Source organism: Labeo rohita, chromosome 15 (assembly GCF_022985175.1).
Source record: "Labeo rohita strain BAU-BD-2019 chromosome 15, IGBB_LRoh.1.0, whole genome shotgun sequence".
Taxonomy (NCBI): Eukaryota; Metazoa; Chordata; class Actinopteri; order Cypriniformes; family Cyprinidae; genus Labeo; species Labeo rohita.
Genome location: NC_066883.1, coordinates 25,395,154 through 25,415,667, shown reverse-complemented (window position 1 = coordinate 25,415,667; position 20,514 = coordinate 25,395,154). Strand labels below are relative to the sequence as shown.

At 35.2% G+C, this 20,514-nt stretch overlaps 1 protein-coding gene across 2 annotated transcripts in view; it reads left to right on the top strand.

Annotated features, from left to right (window-relative positions):
* The first annotated feature begins 214 nt into the window (after nucleotides 1–214).
* ssh2a (slingshot protein phosphatase 2a) overlaps nucleotides 215–20,514 on the top strand; it is a 31,877-nt gene continuing 11,577 nt past the window's right edge. Inside the window, exons 1-2 of one of the 2 annotated variants that reach the window (XM_051129126.1) lie at nucleotides 215–395; nucleotides 7,548–7,591. In XM_051129126.1, coding sequence (XP_050985083.1) covers nucleotides 333–395; nucleotides 7,548–7,591 — 107 coding nt within the window. In that variant the 5' untranslated portion in view covers nucleotides 215–332. Of the gene's footprint in view, nucleotides 396–7,547; nucleotides 7,592–15,715; nucleotides 16,232–20,514 lie in introns of those variants that run through there. The other variant, XM_051129125.1, reaches the window with a different exon arrangement.

The following is a 20,514-nucleotide window of genomic DNA, read 5'->3' as shown; positions in this document are numbered from 1 at the left end:
TTCATTACAGTAATTATTAAAGAAAGAAGAGAAAACTGTTTCAAATAGTTTTACGCAGCTGCCACAGACAAACATTTCAACGATGACGTTATTTCCATGACAACGCATCATTTAAAAGCATTCAGAGAGAGCTCAGATAACTAACAGGAGAGGTATGACGCCTCACCGCTTTTATTAAGTTACTGTTTGACAGCTGGTTCGCATCGCGCATGCGCAGAGCACACAGAAGTGAGCGACCTCGAAGACGCTGCACATCCTCGTATGTGCGACGGCACCAAATGATGTGAGTTTCGCCGCTACTTTCTCTTACATCTTGTGTTCTTGGACCTTGAATGGCGCTGGTCACCGTACAGCGGTCGCCAACCCCTAGTACAACCTCTAGTCCATGCGTGTCGGTGAGTTTCTTGTCTATTTCACCAGTTTGTTTCTACTTATTAAATGGTTTTATTCATGTCCGAGCTGTAGGGGCAGCTAGGGTGTTTACCCGGTCTGCGCATGCGCAAAAACGGTAGCTTATCAGTGGTAGACCTGGAACTAGCCGGTGTGCTTTGTTCTGTTTAAGTGTTCGTAGTTTAATGCTTGATATTTTTGAATGTCATTTTAAAATCACTAAAACGTTACTTCTTTACGTGTTTGCGAGTTATTAGATAGGAAAAGCGATTGTTTGTAGTTTTGTAAGAGTTTTGTTAGCTAGTTGCTAACTGCTGATCTGCAGTACATATTCTGTGACATTTGGACTAATATCATTATTTAAAAATTGGAAAGTTTCTTAGTTCAACCTGAAATATGGTGAAAGCACACCAAATACATACATAACTTAACATATGTATCTGGGATATGTGTGACTTTAGATTAAATGTTGTACATTTGTACAAATTTGTAAATGCTTTGGCGTGACCCAGTTGTGCAGACTCTATATTTTTGTCAACAACTGTTGTGATTTGATCAAGTAGCCCAGCCCTGTGGTTTCCGGGCCACTTCCTAATTTCTCTGAAATGCCTTAAGGTTTTCTCACAGACTCACTGCCATCATCTTCACAAGATTTGTGTTCAACTTGCATATGTCTTACAGTTGTAATGTTTGCCTGTGTTGCACAGACTGACCATGAATTCCCACATCTTTTGCTTGTGCCTTTTGACAGCTCTCAGAGATGTGGTGTAATGCGCTTTTATGCAAAAGTGTCTTCACTTTTGATGGTAAAAATTCTGGCTGTAAATACTTGTGTATGCTCATGCACACTGTGTAATGCAGAAACAGTAATAGCAGTATGGTAGCATGCTATTGTGAACAAAGCCTGTATGTCTTATAGCCACTATTTTGAGATCCAGACAACACTGTTGAATTGAATACGTTTGCTGATGTAAAGGGGGAAATGGTGCATGAAAAGTGGGTTAGTTCTGTAAAGCCCACGTCATGTTTTGTCACATCTCATGGTGCACAAGGAGCAATTTTCAGTGACAGTAAGACACATGGCATGAAATTCAGATATTTAAGCCCTGCAGTCTAGTTCTGTACCCCAAACCATCCTTTTACACTCAAATGAGTATTTAGATATGGGACTGAGTTTATTATTATTATTACCTTTAAGATTAGTTACTGTGCAGATACACTGTACGCTACATATACTTTTTCTTCATATAGTGGCTATTTGAAACGGTATAAATTCAGCACTAAACACTTAAAATATGTGACCCTGGACCGCAAAACCAGTCTTAAGTGGCAGGGGTATATTTGTAGCAATAGCCAAAAATACAGTGGATGGGTCAAAATTATTGATATTTCTTTTAAGATAAAAATCATTGGGATATTAAGTAAAGATCATGTTCCATGAAGATATTTTGTGAATTTATTACTGTAAATATATCAAAACTTAATTGTTGATTAGTAATATGCATTGTAAGAACTTTATTTGGACAACTTTAAAGGTGATTTTCTCAATATTTAAATTTTTTTGCACCCTCAGATTCCAGATATGCAGATAGGTGTATCTCAGCCAAATAATGTTCTATCCTCACATCCATAACCATACATCAATGGAAAGCTTATTTATTCAGCTTTTAGCTGATGTCTAAATCTCAATTTGTCAAAAATTTACCCTTATGACTGGTTTTGTGGTACAGGGTCACATATAAGTTTGCTACATTGTTGTCAGCTGACAATATTAAATTGGATAATTCAGTCTTTTTATGAAGTCTAACATATGAAATAATATGTTCTGTTTAAGTGTTCGTAGTTTAATGCTTGATATTTTTGAATGTTATTTTAAAATCAATAAACGTTACTTCTATACGAGTTTACGAGTTATTAGATAGGAAAAGCAGTCGTTTTTGTAGTTTTGTAAGAGTTTTGTTAGCTAGTTGCTAGCTGCTGATCTGCAGTACATATTCAGTGACATTCGGACTAATATTCCTCATTATTTAAAAATTGGAAAGTTTCTTAGTTCAACCTGAAATATGGTGAAGGGACACAAAATACATAGATAACTTCACAGGTGGTTCTGGGATGTGTGTGACTTGGGTGCCTGAGTTTAGGTTAAAGGTTGTACATTTGTACAAATTTGTAAATGCTTTGGCGTGACCCAGTTGTGCAGACTCTATATTTTTGTCAACAACTGTTGTGATTTGATCAAGTAGCCCAGCCCTTTGGTTTCATATCACTTCCTAATTTCTCTGAAATGCCTTAAGATTTTCTCACAGACTCACTGCCACCATCTTCACAAGATTTGTGTTCAACTTGCATATGTCTTACAGTTGTAATGTTTGCCTGTGTTGCACAGACTGACTATGAATTCCCACATCTTTTGCTTGTGCCTTTTTGACAACTCCCAGAGATGTGGTGTAATGCGCTTTTATGCAAAAGTGTCTTCACTTTTGTTAGTAATAATGATATGGGAGAATCTAAAGCTTACATGAAAATTGAGAATACAAAGCGTAATTGTAAAGAAAAAAACAACTTTTTTTAGATGGTGCATGCAAAGTGGGTTAGTTCTGTAAAGCCCACCTCATGTTTTGTCACATCTCATGGTGCACAAGGAGCAATTTTCAGTGACAGTAAGACACATGGCATGAAATTCAGATATTTAAGCCCTGCACCCCAGTTCTGTACCCCAAACCATCCTTTTACACTCAAATGAGTATTTAGATATGGGACTGAGTTTATTATTATTATTACCTTTAAGATTAGTTACTGTGCAGATACACTGTACGCTACATATACTTTTTCTTCATATAGTGGCTATTTGAAACGGTATAAATTCAGCACTAAACACTTAAAATATGTGACCCTGGACCGCAAAACCAGTCTTAAGTAGCAGGGGTATATTTGTAGCAATAGCCAAAAATACAGTGGATGGGTCAAAGTTATTGATATTTCTTTTATACTAAAAATCATTGGGATATTAAGTAAAGATCATGTTCCACGAAGATATTTTGTGAATTTATTACTGTAAAAATATCAAAACTTAATTATTGATTAGTAATATGCATTGTAAGAACTTCATTTGGACAACTTTAAAGGCGATTTTCTCAATATTTTAATTTTTTTGCACCCTCAGATTCCACATATGCAGATAGGTGTATCTCAGCCAAATAATGTCCTTTCCTCACATCCATAACCATACATCAATGGAAAGCTTATTTATTCAGCTTTCAGCTGATGTCTAAATCTCAATTCGTCAAAAATTTACCCTTATGACTGGTTTTGTGGTACAGTGTCACATATAAGTTTGCTACATTTTGTCAGTTGGAAAGTTTCTTAGTTCAACCTGAAATATGGTGAAAGCACACAAAATACATAGATAACTTAACAGATGTATCTGGGATATGTGTGACTTGGGTGCCTGAGTTTAGATTAAAGGTTGTACATTTGTACAAATTTGTGAATGCTTTGGCCTGACCCAGTTGTGCAGACTCTATATTTTTGTCAACAACTGTTGTGATTTGATCAAGTAGCCCAGCCCTGTGGTTTCATACCACTTCCTAATTTCTCTGAAATGCCTTAAGGTTTTCTCACAGACTCACTGCCACCATCTTCACAAGATTTGTGTTCAACTTGCATATGTCTTACAGTTGTAATGTTTGCCTGTGTTGCACAGACTGACCATGAATTCCCACATCTTTTGCTTGTGCCTTTTGACAGCTCCCAGGGATGTGATGTAATGCACTGTTATGCACAAGTGTCTTCACTTTTGATAGTAAAAATTCTGGCTGTGAATACTTGTGTATGCTCATACACACTGTAATGCAGAAAATAAATCAGATCTTTGCACATGTGCAATGACTCACATAGTATGATATGGGAGAATGTAAAGCTTACATGAAAATTGAGAATATAAAGCATAGTTGTAAAGAAAAAAACTTTTTTTAGATGGTCAAACTAAGGAAAAACATGCAATTTGGTGCAGTTTCTGATATTCATTTAGCCAAAAGGTAAGATGAAATTCTGATTGTGTGTAGCCTAAATTAGATCTTTATAACAGTATAGCAAACTACTTGCATGAAATGCATGTAAATATCAGTTTCCACTCCATATCTCTCCAATATGACTCAGTAGGCTTTATAGGGTTTATAGGGTTAAATGTCTATTTTGAAATCACATTTTGAATAAGTTGAAGAAAAATCTGTCCACATTTTTCCTAAACGCGGAAGTAAGCCTATGGGTGAGACTTCCGGTTCATTATCCGCTATAAGGAAATAACGAGTAGATTACCGAAGTGCAGTAAACTGTAAAATTGTTTGCACTACAAACCAGTGTGCTCATAATCAAGATACATTAAAATTATGGTAAGACACACCAACTGGCAATATCAAGCAGCAAAAAGAGCTGTTTTGTACAGCTAAAAATAGCTGTTCTTGGATGAGACCGGATGCCAGACCCACACAATTTACAAATGGCAGCGCCTACTCTTATGGGAAGAAAAAGGTGGATATTATGCACAGTATACATGCGGTTACAAATAACATGGTATGTTGTTCTGAAGATACTGTGATTAATTCAAACAAGTGTTTAATTTTTTTAAATTTTTTTTTCTAAAATTAAGACAGTCTGCCTTAACAAATTCACCTTAAGATGCTGATCTAAAATCTTAATTGTATATCTAGGCTAGCACCAGGCCACATAAAGGCCACAACCAAATAGGAAAATTAGGTTATGTGAGTGAAATTAGCTTTCTTTCCCCCCCCATTACCAGCTGGCCATCATGTGACCCCATTGAGGCATCCATGTGAGTCATCTTGTGAGATGCCTTAAGGTTTTCCAGACAAAGTCCTCAGTGAACCTATCCCAGCTGGCCTTATTAGTATGCCAAGCTTGACGCTGGTCGTGATGCATATCCGCATGCAAATTTTACATGCTGGGAGCTGGTATTTGGTTAGCAAATTAGCCAGTTTCTCAAATGTATTGAAATGAATTACAGTGGTGTACATTTCTGTATTACTTTGTCACAGACACCTCGAGTTCGTGGCATTGCAGTGCAGCGCATCTCACACTGTTGTTTGCTGCCTCTGCATATTTATGGTGATTAAAATCTGAATGGTGCCTTACTACCTCTTATTTACCATGAGCAGTGTTATTGAGAAGCACTGGGTTGCAATGATGTCCATGTGCAGCATGCATTGATCCCTGAGAGAAAGTACACTAGGATTGGGATTACCGAGACAGGCAGTATGGATTAAACACAGGGCCTTTGTCAGCAGAGGAGGCCTGAAGCTTTGTAGTAGTCATACACCTACTTGTGAAATATGAGTGAGGGGTTTAGTTTTGCAAGATAATAATCACTGTAAAATGGGGATGTGCTTGCGCGATAAACAGACTTGACGCGTCATTAGTAAGTAGACAAAAGACTCTTCTGTAATGAGACTGCAAATGGAAAAGGTGTTTTTGAATAAACATCCTTGTTTATTTTGTTGGTTAATGAGGTGTTTGTGGAGTGCGTGTCCTTATCTTTATGATTACCCTCACCTACCATATGCTGATTTTGTTCACAATAAAGTTATTCTATACTACCAGTCAAAAGTTTTTGAACAGTAAGATTTTATATTTTTTTAAAGAAGTCTCTTCTGCTCACCAAGCCTGCATTTATTTGATCCAAAGTACAGCAAAAACTGTAAAATTTTGAAAAAAATTTACTATTTAAAATAACTGTTTTCTATTTGAATACACATCAAAATGTAATTTATTCCTGTGATTTCAAAGCTGAATTTTTTGTATCATTACTCCAGTCACACAATCCTTCAGAAATCATTCTAATATTTTGATTTGCTGCTCAAAAAAACATTATTATTATTATTATTATGTTGAAAACAGCTGAGTAGAATTTTTTTTTTTTAGGTTTTTAGGTTCCGGAAGAGCAGTATTTATCTGAAATAGAAATGAAAAAAAATCATAACTCCAGATTTTTGCATGATATAGTCTATGATGTTACAAAAACTTTTTATTTAAGATAAATGCTGATCTTTGGATCTTTCTATTCATCAAAGAATCCTGAAATAATTGTACTCAACTGTTTTAAATATGAATAGTAATAATAATAAATGTTTCTTAAACAGCAAATCAGCATATTAGAATGATTTCTGAAGGATCATGTGACACTGAAGACTGGAGTAATAACGCTGAAAATTTAGCTTTAAACACAAGAATAAATTACATTTTAGAATGTATAAAAAGCAGATATATTAAATAGTAAAAATATTTCACAGTTTTAATGCTTTTGCTGTATTTTGAATCAAATAAATGCAGGCTTGGTGAGCAGAAGAGACGTATTTAAAAAAACATTTAAAATCTTACTGTTCAAAAATCTTTGACTGTTAGTGTAAAAAGTTTGGGGTTATTCTTATTTTTTATTTCTAATTCAAATAAATGCTGCACAACTGTTATTATCATTGATAATGCTCATAAATGTTTCTTGAGCACCAAAATGCAAATTAGATTTCGGTCACCATATTATGATTTCTCAAGGATCATGTGACACTGAAGACTGAAGTAATAACTACTCAAAATTTAGCTTTATCATCACAAGAATTAATTACATTTTATTTAAATGTATAAAGGTAGTATACAATTAGAAATTGTAATACTATTTCACAATATTGCTGTTTTTCTGTAAATAAATGCAGTTTTGCTGAGCATAAGAGACAAAATAAACAAAATAAATTTAAATGCTAGTGTATATAGACATTTTAATTTAATTCTTAATTAGTAGATGTGCATATGAATACTGATGAATATTAGCCATATTAGAAAGGCCAGTTTTTTGCTAAGATTAGGAATTGTTATTATAAATATTTTCATTATTATAATCTAGCAATACATCCCCAACAGTGCGGAATACATTTTTAGTATCATTTCTGTTGTTTACTGAAGTTTAATGCTAACGTTTAATAGAAAAAAAGACCAGTTTATCATCTTTACGTTGCAGATACCAGCAGAAGTACGGTTACAGTAAATTGAGTGGATTGAATTTCATGCTGGCCCACCATAATCTATATGAATGTACTCAAGGTCTAACTATTATATCTTTGTTTTTCTCTCTTCTCCGTTTCTTTCTGCAGGACGCAGGCAGTGCTGAAGATGACCGGCGCTCTCAGCCTAGGAGGTACGTCCACAGGCCTGCATCTAACCTTGTGTGTTCATCCATCAGCATGTTAAAATCCATTTGTATCTCAATTGTATTTAAGGAGAACATTTCCTTTAATTTTGATCCAGCTTATGATATGCAGTATCTCCACCAGGGGGAGTATTCTGATCGGTACATGACTAATGAGCGGAACATGACTTTAATATTCAAACCCTGTCACCTTCAATGTTTGTTTCAACTTAAAAATGACTAACTGCATTGTTTGGTCTACCTGTTTTGGCCAGATAGAGGCCTAGTGAAGAAATCAAACTGAAGTAAAAGTGGATATCGATCTATGATTTCAGATAATGTCACAATCAATATCTCTGGCTAAGAAGGAAACCAAAGATTTTAAATTAGTTACTGAAACCAGGAAGATCGTGACCTGTGACTACGTGTACGTGACTTTGCAATCCAGTACACTATTTACATGAATATCAGTTTTCTGTATCTGAGGTCAGCAATATTTGTTTATTTTAGAGTACACACGTATGTAAGTGACATCAGACTTGTTTGTTTTCGCATCTGTCTCTTGTTTTGGATAAACTGATTCTTTCACGCTATGACCGCTGTGGTTTATGCTAAATCGGACCTCAAATGAGGACCTAAACATAGGCCCAGACAAAATCTGGTTTCTGGTTTCTGCAGAACTGAAACAGCGTCATCCAAAAACACTACTTTCCTACACCATGCGTGTTTATTTATTTAATATTTTGGCTAATTTAATGATGCTAATAAAATGTTAGTTCTCTGAGCTCTACATTTTGTTATATTTAACTCAATTTCCTCGCAAAATTTGTGCAGGAAATGAGAAAAAAACATTTTTAGTCACAGTTGTGCATTTATCAGCTTACGTTTGAATTTACTCAGATATCATATATCTTGGTTTGTATCCATTAGATTTCATATCTATATCTATATTTGCAAGAGTACGAGCTTGTGAAGGTCTGCAGCACATGTTTGACAGCGTAGGGCTTTCATTAGAGGGTCTGGACAGGGTTCAGACTCCGGTCTAATTTGAATCATAAGAATCCTGGTGGACCGATAACTATTCAAGCTTGGTTATGCAACGCTGTTTGGCTTCCCACCACCAGAGTTGGAATCGTCTGGGAGGGTCTTGCATGACATCAGGCTTTTGTTTGTGTAGTATCCAAGACAAAAATTAGAACCCTCAGGTCGAGCTTACAAGACACCCCAAAACTTTTAATGCTGTGCCACACATGTCCTCAATTACACAGCATGTTAGGTAATCCTATGACGAACATGATGTCATTTCCTTGCAGTATTCTCATATCTCTGAGCTTAGTGTGTGTTTTCATTTGCCTTTTCCCACTGGCACCCCAATGCAACAACCTGACCCGGGATTACGTAACATTTGGCCTGAATTAAAAGTATATTTCGCTGTGCACAAACACTTAAGATTTCAAGGGGTGCAGAAGGGATTTGCAGTACTCTCAGGAACACAACATAAACCAAATGTTTTTTGATGCTGTCATGTACGTTGTCCTTCAGAAGTTTGGTGTCTGTTAAAATGTGTTAATGTTTAAATAAAATGCATGGAAGCCCGTTTCCGCCACTGAATAAAAAATTTAAAAAGGTTATTGCGACTATTTATCTCACAATTCTGACTTTTTTTTTCTCTAAATTGCATGATATAAACTCACAATTTTGACTTTTTCTTACACAATTCTGACTTTTTTCTTAAAGTTGTGAGATATAAAATCGCAATTGTGAGTTCTAAAGTCCAATTTTGAGGAAGAAAAAAAATTTTCTCGGAATTGCGAGTACATATCACATCTATGCAGTCTCACATCTCTATCAATTCTGACTTAACTCACATTTGCATGTTATAAAGTCAGAATTGTGAGGTATAAACTCAGGAAAAAGTCACAAGTGCAGGATACAAACATGCAGTTTTAAGAAAAAAAGTCATAATTGCGAGATACAAACATGCAGTCCTGAGAAAAAAAGTCAAAATTGTGAGATGCAAACGCAATTCTGAGAAAAAAAGTCACAATTGCGAGATATAAATTTGCAGTTCTGAGAAAAAAAAAGTCAATTGCGAGACAAACTCACAATTCTGAGAAAAACGTCATAATTGCGAGATACAAACGCAATTTTAAAAAAAAGTCAGAATTACGTGATATAAACTTGCAATTCTGAGAAACAGTCACAGTTGTGAGATATAAACTTGCAATTCTGAGAAAAGCATCATAGTTGTGAGATATAAACTTGCAGTTATGAGAAAAACGTCACAATTGCGAGATATAAACTTGCAATTATGAGAAAAACGTCACAATTGCGAGATATAAACTCACAATTTTGAGAAGTCATAAACTTAAAATTTTGAAAAAAGTCACAACTGTGACATATAAACTTGCAGTTCTGAAAAAAGTCAGATTTGTGAGTTTATATTACATAATTCTGATGTCATTTCTCAGAATTGCAGATTTATATCTCACAACTGCCAAAAAAAAAAAAGTCAGAATTGTGAACTTTTTTATGCAGTGGCAGAAACGGGCTTCCTTATGCTTACCAAGGCATTTATTTAAATAAAAAAAGTCATATTGTGAGAGATTATTACAATTTAAAATAACTGTTTTCTATTTTAAGATATTTTAATTTATTCCTGTGATGGCAAAACTTAATTTTAAGCAGTATTACTCCAGTCTTTAGTGTCACATGACCCTTCAAAATTCCTTCTTAAACAGTAGTGTACCTCCACAAGACATTTGTCTGCAACTTGTTTTATCTCAAAAATGGATATCGTTTTCAAAACATAGTCATAAAATGACTCACAATCACTTGTAAATTTCAAAATGTGGTCTGTATCTTGGCAACAATTTAAACTGGGCTTGGTGCTTGTAAAACCCAATGCGGGTGATAAATAAAAACATGGTTAAAACAAATCAAATGTATTAAAATATATAACAAAAGTTGTAGCTGCTAAAGAGATTTCAGAATCTGTGTGTTTGGATTGTGGTACGTATTAGCAGGACCATCATCATCAATGTTTGCATTTATTGTTTTTTTTTTTAATGGGACTATTAAGTCATAGCAGGCCTGCAGTGCATTTATTGTATTTTTTTTTTTTTTATGGGACTATTCAGTCTGAGCTGGCCTGCAATACATTTGCTTTGTGCACTGGCCTCATTCCAGCAGCTCAAATTAGTCTTGAGGCTGGAGAAGGGGGTGGTAAAGAGAGAAAGCAGGAAATACAGGCACCAGGAAACAGAATAGAAAAATAGATCCAGCATAAAGTAGAAATTTCAGAGAAATTAAGGCTCAGCTGTGTGGCCCAACAGGTTCCTCTGGACCACGTTCAAATGTATATTTATATGTGCATGTGTAGATGAATTCGGTTTGATGGCTGTTTCTCACAGGGCTGGGCAAAGCAAGTTTATTCATGCCTGAGTTTCTGTAATTTCACCTAGGTTTCATACTAGGTCAGGTATAAATATGTCAACCGGTAAAACTATGGTGCTACTGTTTATAACGTTGTATTTATGCAGTATAATTTAGTGCAGACGGTGACTTCCAGTGTAGATGGCTTTGTTAAAAATATAGTTAAAATTTTGTTTTGTTGCATTGAGATGCATAACACGTCCAATGTGAACTGAAGGTCATTTTCGCTTGCTAAGGAGCCTTAAAACTTTGTGCATGTAGAATTTATCTACGCAGGTTTTGTCACAGGTGTACATGTAATGGCATATATATTTTACAGCTGCTTTGAACTGTTTTTGCACAGATACTATTAATTTATAATCATATCTTTTGGTTTGTGTCCATCAGGTTGTGTCCTCCAGGTTGTGTCTGTTCATCAAGGCTGTGTTTATTTGAATAAAAATGCAGGAAAATACAGTAATGTTGTAAAATATTGTTGCAATTTAAAAGAGGGGTTTTCTATTTTAATATACTTTAAAATGTAATTGATTTCTGTGATGCAAACTGAATTTTCAGCTTTATTACTCCAGTCTTCAATGTCAAATGATCCTTCAGAAATCATTCTAATATGCTGATTTTTATCAATGTTGAAAACAGTTGTACTGCTTAATATTTTTTTGGAATCAGTGATATATTTTTTAGAATTTTTTTGATGAATAAAAGATTTAACAGCATTTATTTAAAATTGAAAACTTTTGTAACAATACTGTTCAAAGAAATTAATTTTTTTATTCAGCAAGGATGTGTTAAATTATTAAAAAGTTATAGCAAAGACTTTTATTGTTAGAAAATAAATATATTTTGAATAAATACTGTTCTTTTTAACTTTTTATTCATCAAAGAATCCTGAAAAAAGTATCACAGGTTACAAAAAAAAATATTAAGCAGCACAAATTATTACAACATTGATAATAAATCAGCATATTGAAAAAGGACCGAAGGACTGTGTGAAACTGAAGACTTAAGTAATGGGTGATGAAAATTCAGCTTTGCATTACAGAAATAATTTGTATCTTAAAATATATATATCTATAAAATCTATAAAATATCTATAAAATAGAAAACTCTTATTTTTGATTATATAAATGATTATATGATTTTTATATGGTTTTTATTTGATTAAATGTAATAAAAAAAAATTAATAAATGTAAAAACTGTAACAAATTCCAGCAACAACTACTTTGTTGAAAAAGACTTACCGTTACCATAATAAAATTACTCATACCGCAATATAAGATTTTGGTCATACCGCCCACAGGATTTCCCATGTGGCTAACCATTTTTTTTAATGGAGTAGGAATTGGTATCAGACACATTCCCAGCTCCAAGCATAGGAAACAGCTGGCTCTTAAGAACACTGCGGTCGTGAAATGGGGGTAATCAAGGGAGCATCCATAATCTTGGAAGCATTAGTGACCTTTTCCAGGACATCGCATGCAAGACGGCGGCCGTTGCACAACAGGGACTTATAATTTTGTAAACATGACATGACAACAGCAACATCTCAAATTACCAGCCAAGAAAGTCAAATGGAAAACTCTGATATAAACACAAAGTAGCTTACACAAGCCTGAGTGTGCTAACAGGCCAGAGGTGTTTTCTGATAAGGCTTCAGATGTTGTGCGCTTTCAGGAGAGCAAATGTGGTGGAATGTGGAATGTAATGTATTGTAACGTAAGGAGATGGGTGTGTTTAAACCACCTTGTGATGCCATCAGAGAACCTACGTCACGCATTCACATGCGTGGCAGATCTGTCTTTGATTTAGATTTAAGTGTGTTGACATAAAACACACATAGACATGTAGAATAACAAGCTCTAAACAAACAGTCTTAATGAGTTTAAGGGAACAATTGACTAGTATTGCAATATTGATTCCCTGCTGTCCGAGTCTGGTCTCTGTGATGTTTATCTATCAAACCCAGACATCTTGTCTGTACTGCAAACTACTAGACAAACTACCCAGGTTCCTCTTTTAAGCCATCACGCAAATGTCTTGATGAAGTTCAGTTGTCTACTTAAGGCTTTTATTGAGTCATCTGCATCGGAATTGCAGTGGTGTGTACAGCGCATCTTGCTTTAAGTCTCCAACGATGATAAAAATATCCTTAATTCAAAAAAATAATACAGTATGACTAATTTGTCACGTGTAAGAGCTCACCCGGATATTTAGATGAGAGATTTACAGTGTTTGTCATGTTGGGCCTTTTTAAACAAGATGGATTTTCCTGTAGGTCTGGGTCAGGTCATTGCCTGTGACAAGGACGCACAGAAAAAATAGACCGAATCTTGTGACGGGCCAAATATGTGGTTTGCAAAGCATTATCTTTCCTTTCTCATCAATCGGGAAGTGTTTTTTAAACTATGAATAATGACGCATTTGAAGTATTTGGTTCCTTGCTGCCAGGACTGGTGGCAATCCAAGTCATTCACTTTGTTTTTGTTATTTTAAATGATTGTCTGTGGTCCTCCAACAAACTTTGCTGTAACTTCAGAATCAAACCTAAAGTCTTTGTTGATGTTCGAGTCCTTATGATACCGTTTTTACTTCAAAGCCTGCTATTCATGTGTTCTTCACACTCTGCATGACAACAAAGGCATTGTTTTGTGTGTTCACTTATATAAGACAGGACATAGCCTAAATAAACTAGAGACTGAATACTTTCACCTGTGTGAAGCTATATTGTCTCTCTCCTATCTGAGAAGTCTATCACTCAGCCCTCGATTGACCAAAGCCTTTGATTACACCATTTCTCAAGAGGCTCTTAAAAGTGCATCTGAATCTCACAAACTTGTAAAGAAACATTCCTATTTTTTTAGTTACCCCAATTGATATACTAAATGTTTTAATGTAAATTATAAGTATTTGTGTACCATGGTATGGTTTAGATTTATGTATCAGCCTTATTATTCCGTAAGAGTGGGCGTGGCCATTTGTATTAAATTTTGGTGGGACTGGCTTCCCATTTGTTTGTTTAGCTGTACAAAACAGCTCATTTTGCTGCTTCATGTTGCAAATTATGAACACACTGGTTTGTAGTGCAAACAGTTTTACAGTTGAATGCACATTTTTTTGTTGTTGTTGTTGTTATTTCCCTATAGCGGCTAATGAACAGGAAGTCTTACCCATAGGCTTATTTCCACGCATGGTTGCCAAGTTTTCACAACAAAACCTGCCCAACTGCTGCTCAAAATTAGCTCAAAACTAGCCCAATTGTGTTTTGTGGGAGTCCATCATTAAAAATCGTGTTCTGCGGGGTAAAATACACATTTTTTGGCAGGGTTTCTTTGCATTCCAGGGGATAAAATTCACATTTCTGGGGTCATTTCAACCTGCTGACATGAAAGCCAACCCGTGGCAACAGTGTTTTCCGCAGGAAAACTGTGGACTTCGCAGCGACTAATGAACCAGAAGTCTCGCCCATAGGCTTACTTCCGTGCAGGGTTGCCAGGTTTTTACAACAAAACTTGCCCAATTGCTACTCAAAACTAGCTAAAAACTAGCCAAATCGCATTTTGAATGGGGTCCTCCGTTAAAAATTGTGCTCCGCGGGGTAGACATTTTTGGCGAGGTTCCCCTGATAAAATTTGCATTCCAGGGAAAAAATATTACATTTTTGTGGTCACTTCAACCCGCAGACATGAAAAAAAAAACCGCAACAGTGTTAAAGTAGCCCAATTCCACAGGAAAACTGCGAACTTCTCAGCAGCTAATGAACTGAAAGTCTCGCCTATAGGCTTACTTCCGTGCAGGGTTGCCAGGTTTTTACAACAAAACCCGCCCAATTGCTACTCAAAACTAGCTAAAAACTAGCCAAATCGCATTTTGAATGGGGTCCTCCGTTAAAAATTGTGCTCCGTGGGGTAGACATTTTTTGGCGAGGTTCCCCTGATAAAATTTGCGGTCCAGGGAAAAAAATATTACATTTTTGTGGTCGCTTCAACACGCATGAAAAAAAACGCAACAGTGTTAAAGTAGCCCAATTCCACAGGAAAACTGCGAACTTCGCAGCGGCTAATGAACTGAAAGTCTCGCCCATAGGCTTACTTCTGAGCAGGGTTGCCAGGTTTTTACAACAAAACCTGCCCAATTGCTGCTCAAAACTAGCCCAGTCGCATGCTGAGGGGGAGCCCCCTTCAAAAATCGCGGTGTAAAATACATGTTTTTGGCAAAGGTTCCCCTGATTAAAAAAAATTCCATTCCAGGGAATAAACATTTCACATTTTTAGGGTTCCTTCAACACACGAGATAAAAAAAAAACAACCTGCAGCAACAGTGTTAAAGTAGCCCAATTTCATGGAAAAAGCACAGACTTTGCAGCGGCTAATGAGTAGCCCAAAAAAATAAAGCGGACTTGACAACACTGCTTCCACAAACTCCTTGGCTGTTTAAACCTGGCTTGCTAAATTTATTTATTTCCCCCTGTTCCGACGTTCTTTTTAAACCTCAGCTATTCATAGAGCTGCTTGACTGCCCATGGGAAAACAACTGTCTGATCTGAAGGATGCACTGAAGTACACTCCAGGCTCGTGATTTCGCAGCTGAGGTCGTATTCCCGGTGTCGTTGCGCCGGTGTCTAAAGTGTTGGCCGTCTGTGGAGTCCTACAGTGGACTCCTCCTGAAGCACATGTCAGCAGCTCCTCCTTCCCTCTGTTCAAGCATTAGTGCGCCGCACCGCAGTTCCTACATACAGAGTGTGTGAGAGTGAAGCGGTTCGCCGGCTCATGCCAAAGCTAATACACATGTAGATTTTGTTTTGTAGCGTTATACGTTCTCATTTGTTGTTTTATGCCTATTTAGAAGCCGGGTTTAAAAGTAACAGTTAACTTTTTGAGTTTTGTTTGTTTTATTAAACGTTACGCTATTTTAAGGCCACGTTGGTGTCCCTTTAAGGCCTTATGGACGGGTCATTTTAAGACTATTTTAGCAGAACGGACAAAGCGTTTATCACCCGGTTTATTTATTTGGTTAGCTTTTATTTCTTGAGGGAGAATGATGGCTGTTGAAGAGTCTGTCTGAGGATATCCTGCTCTCTGGTCCTCCGTCATGACCCTGGAGAGTGTGGCGATCACGGAGAGCTCCTCTGCCCGGGGATTCTGCTCCTGCTGCGGGGCAAAAATCATGCCGTACTTCTCCGACAACGCGATCGCTTCTCAAAACCAGATCAACCAGCTGTAAGTAAAGTTGAAGTTGTTATTCACCGCATTTACGAGCGTAGTCGTCATACATTACGCACTTAAGTCTTTATTAGTGTTGTTTGTTTTTATCAGTGCACTGACGCTGATGGTCAAGTCTCGAATTTTTCACACGAATGCAATAAGTTACGGTAAATAGCACACTGCGAAGTACTTTTCCTCACATCTGGAAGCAGAAGTGGATGTTTCTCAAGCCTTTGTGACGTAAGTGTGTGTGTTGTGAAAGATGACAGGAGAGATGTGATTCACAAACCTGTAGACGAGGTTAAATGATGAGTCGTACTACAAACGTGCCACTGCGTTTTGCCATAACCATATAAAGTCATGGATATATTGTGATGATGTCTAGTACGTTTTTGAAGAAACCAACATAATTAGAGACATTCTGTAATGGCATGTTTTAGTTGTAGTTGGTGATACTGGGTGTTTTATGTCACCACTGCATTATTTGGTCAAAATAAAGTAAAACAGTAATATTATGTACTTTTATTACAATGTAAAATTACTGTTTTCTATTTTAACACATTTTAAATTGTATTTTGGGATAGCAAAACTTAATTTTCTTTCTAATATTCTGATTTGCTGCTCAAAACAGTTATTATATTGAAAACAGCTGAGTATAATTTTTTTCAGGTTTCATTTGATGAATAGAAAGTTCAGAAGAACAGGATTTATTTGAAATAAAAAAATATTTTTTATATTTTTTATTCTTTAGTTTATAATGTTACGAAAGTTTTTTTTTTTATTACAGATAAATGCTGATCTTTATATTCATCAAAGAATCTAAAAAATGTACTCAACCATTTTAAATATTGATATTATTATTATTATTATTATTATTATTATTATTATTATTAAAACATGTTTTTTGAACCGCAAATCACAATATTACAATCCTTTCTGAAGGATCATGTGACACTGAAGACTGGAGTAATGATGCTGAAAATTCAGCTTTGATCTTAGGAATAAATTACATTTTAAAATATATTTGAATAGAAAACAGTTATTTTGAATAATAGAAATATTTAATAATACTGTTTTTGCTGTATTTTTTTTTTTTTTTTAATGGACTGGTAGTATTTGATAGTCTTTACTGTCTCTTTTGATCAATTTAATGCATCTTTGCTGAATAAAAAAATCATACTGACTCCAAATAGTGAATAATTTTAGTTGTAGTTAAATGTTTAGTGAAAAATCTCAATGTCAGTGTTAGCTTCTCATATTACAGAATATAGGCAGTTTTATATGTCCTCAAAATTATTTCATATACTTTTTGACTGGTTAATGAGATCTTTAATGTATCAAGATAAAGATCAAGATAAGATCATGTGATTTTACAGGTCAGATGATTTGATGCAAAGACCAAATGTAAATGTTCTCCAAGTTGCTTTCAAGTTGTGATGGATGGCATTGCAATTCAGGAAGTGGTTTGAAACACATGCAAAATATGTGACTTGGCGAATTGTAAATGCATCAAATTGCATACACAAGTTCAGGAACTCCAAAAGAAAATGAGGTACATAACTGTTGCCTTTGGTATTGATTGATGTAATTTTGCAGAACTTGATGAGCTGCCTGCGTCAAGTTCTGCAAAATGTTGCTGTCCAGCATTCACGTCATCAATAAAGTGAACTCAGTTAAATTTCATATTGTGTGGGAATTATAGATATATGTATCTGTTTTACAGCTATTCACGTGGCCATTTCTAAGTGAGATGAAGATGCATGAAATGCCCAAATGTAAATATTTAAAAATCTTTGTAATGTTTGACATGTCATTGACTTCCAACTCAGGTCTTTTTTTTTTTCTTTTTTTTTGTCAGCATTATTATTATTATTATTATTATTATTATGGAAATGTATTGGTGGATCTCACAACAAACCTAACTGTAGCTAAACTTAGCTCTTACGTCAATCGTTGAATGCTATTTGAATGAGATTTTCTTTGTTTGCATATGTTGTTTGTTTTTGCTTTTTTTAAACATTGATGGCGCAACACTGTAGTTTCGATTCGACCACTGCTTTTACATATGTGAGCCTGGACCACAAAACCAGTCTTAAGCCGCTGGGGTATATTTGTAGCAATAGCCAAAAATACATTGTATGGGTCAAAATTATTGATTTTTCTTTTATGCCAAAAATCAGTAGGAAATTAAGTAAAGATCATGTTCCATGAAGATATTTTGTAAAAATCCAACTGAAAATATATCAAAACTTAATTTTTTATTAGTAATATCCATTGCTAAGAACTTAATTTGGACAACTTTAAAGGCGATTTTCTCAATATTTTGAGTTTTTTTTTTTTTTTTTTTTTTTTTTTTTTTTGCACCCTCTGATCCCACATTTTGAAATAGTTGTCTCTCGGCCAAATATTGTTCTATCCTAACAAACCATACATCAGTGGAAAGCTTATATATTCAGCTTTCTAATGATGTATAAATCTCAATTTTGAAAAATTGACCCTTATGACTGGTTTTGTGGTCCAGGGTCACATATGTCTAAGACCCAGGACAGCCTGAAACGACAAAATGAACAGCCCAGTGTGTATTAAATCCAATTGCTGTACACCTCTGCAAACCGAAGTCTTTAGCGTCAGGCCTAAAGTTTAGTCGACTGGTTTCTTTTATGTTTCATTGAACAGAACAGAGACACATAGCTTTGTTTTTAGACTGACTAAGCAGTCACCTGACATTAGTCAGTAGTGTTACGGCACCATCTGTTTAATGCAAAGGAATCAGTACTCATGTTATTTATAATGTGTTAATAGGAAAGGCTTTTGATCATTGGGGTGGAGTTGTGTTTTATCTTGCAAACAGTAGATATGAGACATTTGCTTTTCGGTGAACCTTAATCCACATTGTTAATTTGTCAGATAGGGGAGATGATACCTGATGGGAATCCCTTTGTTGATATTTAAGCTCATAAAAACCTCCATTACTCCTCATACACTGCCAAGACAAACAAAGCTAAGATTAGGTCTATGCTTGTCAGCGAGCTTTAATGATTAACCTGGGAAATTACAGGTGTGATGTACTGGAAGGAAGTTGAGTAGTGTGTTGAAACTTGCAGTGAGAAACAGAATTGCTATACTTGCCTTTACTTTAAACACCCTGTTACGTGGAAGTTGAACAACTTCCAAGAATAGTTAAATATGCACTTGATAGGCTTAAGGGTTGACTTTGTCATGGGGAAGTCTAATATAGTTTGTTGAAATATAGGGCGTAAATGGTTTTGTAAAATTGCTTCCTCCTAAACTCTCAGAAATGGTGTTGAAACATCAAAACCCAGCTGAGATGATGCTGATGTCGGCTAAATATTTTTCGTAAGTCCCAAATCCCACGTTGTTTGAAAGTGAGAACTAGGCTATATAAACGATTTTCCAACATTTAAACATAAATAGCTAGTAAATAAATAGCTATCATCCATTGTTTATAGCTAGAAATTCTATATAAAAACACAAATCAGAATTTATATCAGTGTTATTTCAGCATTATTTATAATGCTATTATAGTTTTAGTAATTTTAGTGTTTCAACTTTTTTCAACAGTTTTACATTAAGTTAATCTAATATTTTTATTTCAGCTTTATTTCAGTTACCAAAAGCAAGTTGTAAAAGTTTAAGTTCAAATTTAGATAACAGGATTATATTGTCATATAAAATAATTAAGTCTCATAATTTTTAATTTAACCTTTATTATTTTTATAACCTTTAATATTCCTGTTTTAATAATTGTATTATTAGTATAGTAGTACTGTCATTACATTAATATATTTCTGTCACCGTTTATTCGAGTTAAACCAAGCTTTTATTTTGACAGGTTGCTGTGAAGACATTTGTACATGTATTTGTATATGATATGACGACAGTATTAAAAGAAACAGTGTAATGCTCATGAAGTGACTCTTAGAGCAGTTCTAGAGATTGTTTGTGCTCATGTACTCATATTTTGAGGCAGCAGAGGCTGAAAAGACCGTGAGCTATTTGTGTGCTTCAGTATGTGTGTAGTAAACTAAACTGCATGTTTGTGCCATTCATTCACACAGAGACACGCAGAACATGCAGGATTCATACTTAAATAGTATTTTTGCAGCTTAATATTCACAGACACTAGTCCATATCGCATTTTGATTTAAGTGTAGTGACCTGCTTTTGCTTTATTCAACCAAAATTCCATGACATTCCGCATTATACAGTAAATTCCATTTTTATGATTGAATTCTGTGATTCCATCCACGTTTTCCGCATCATGGAAATCATAGGGC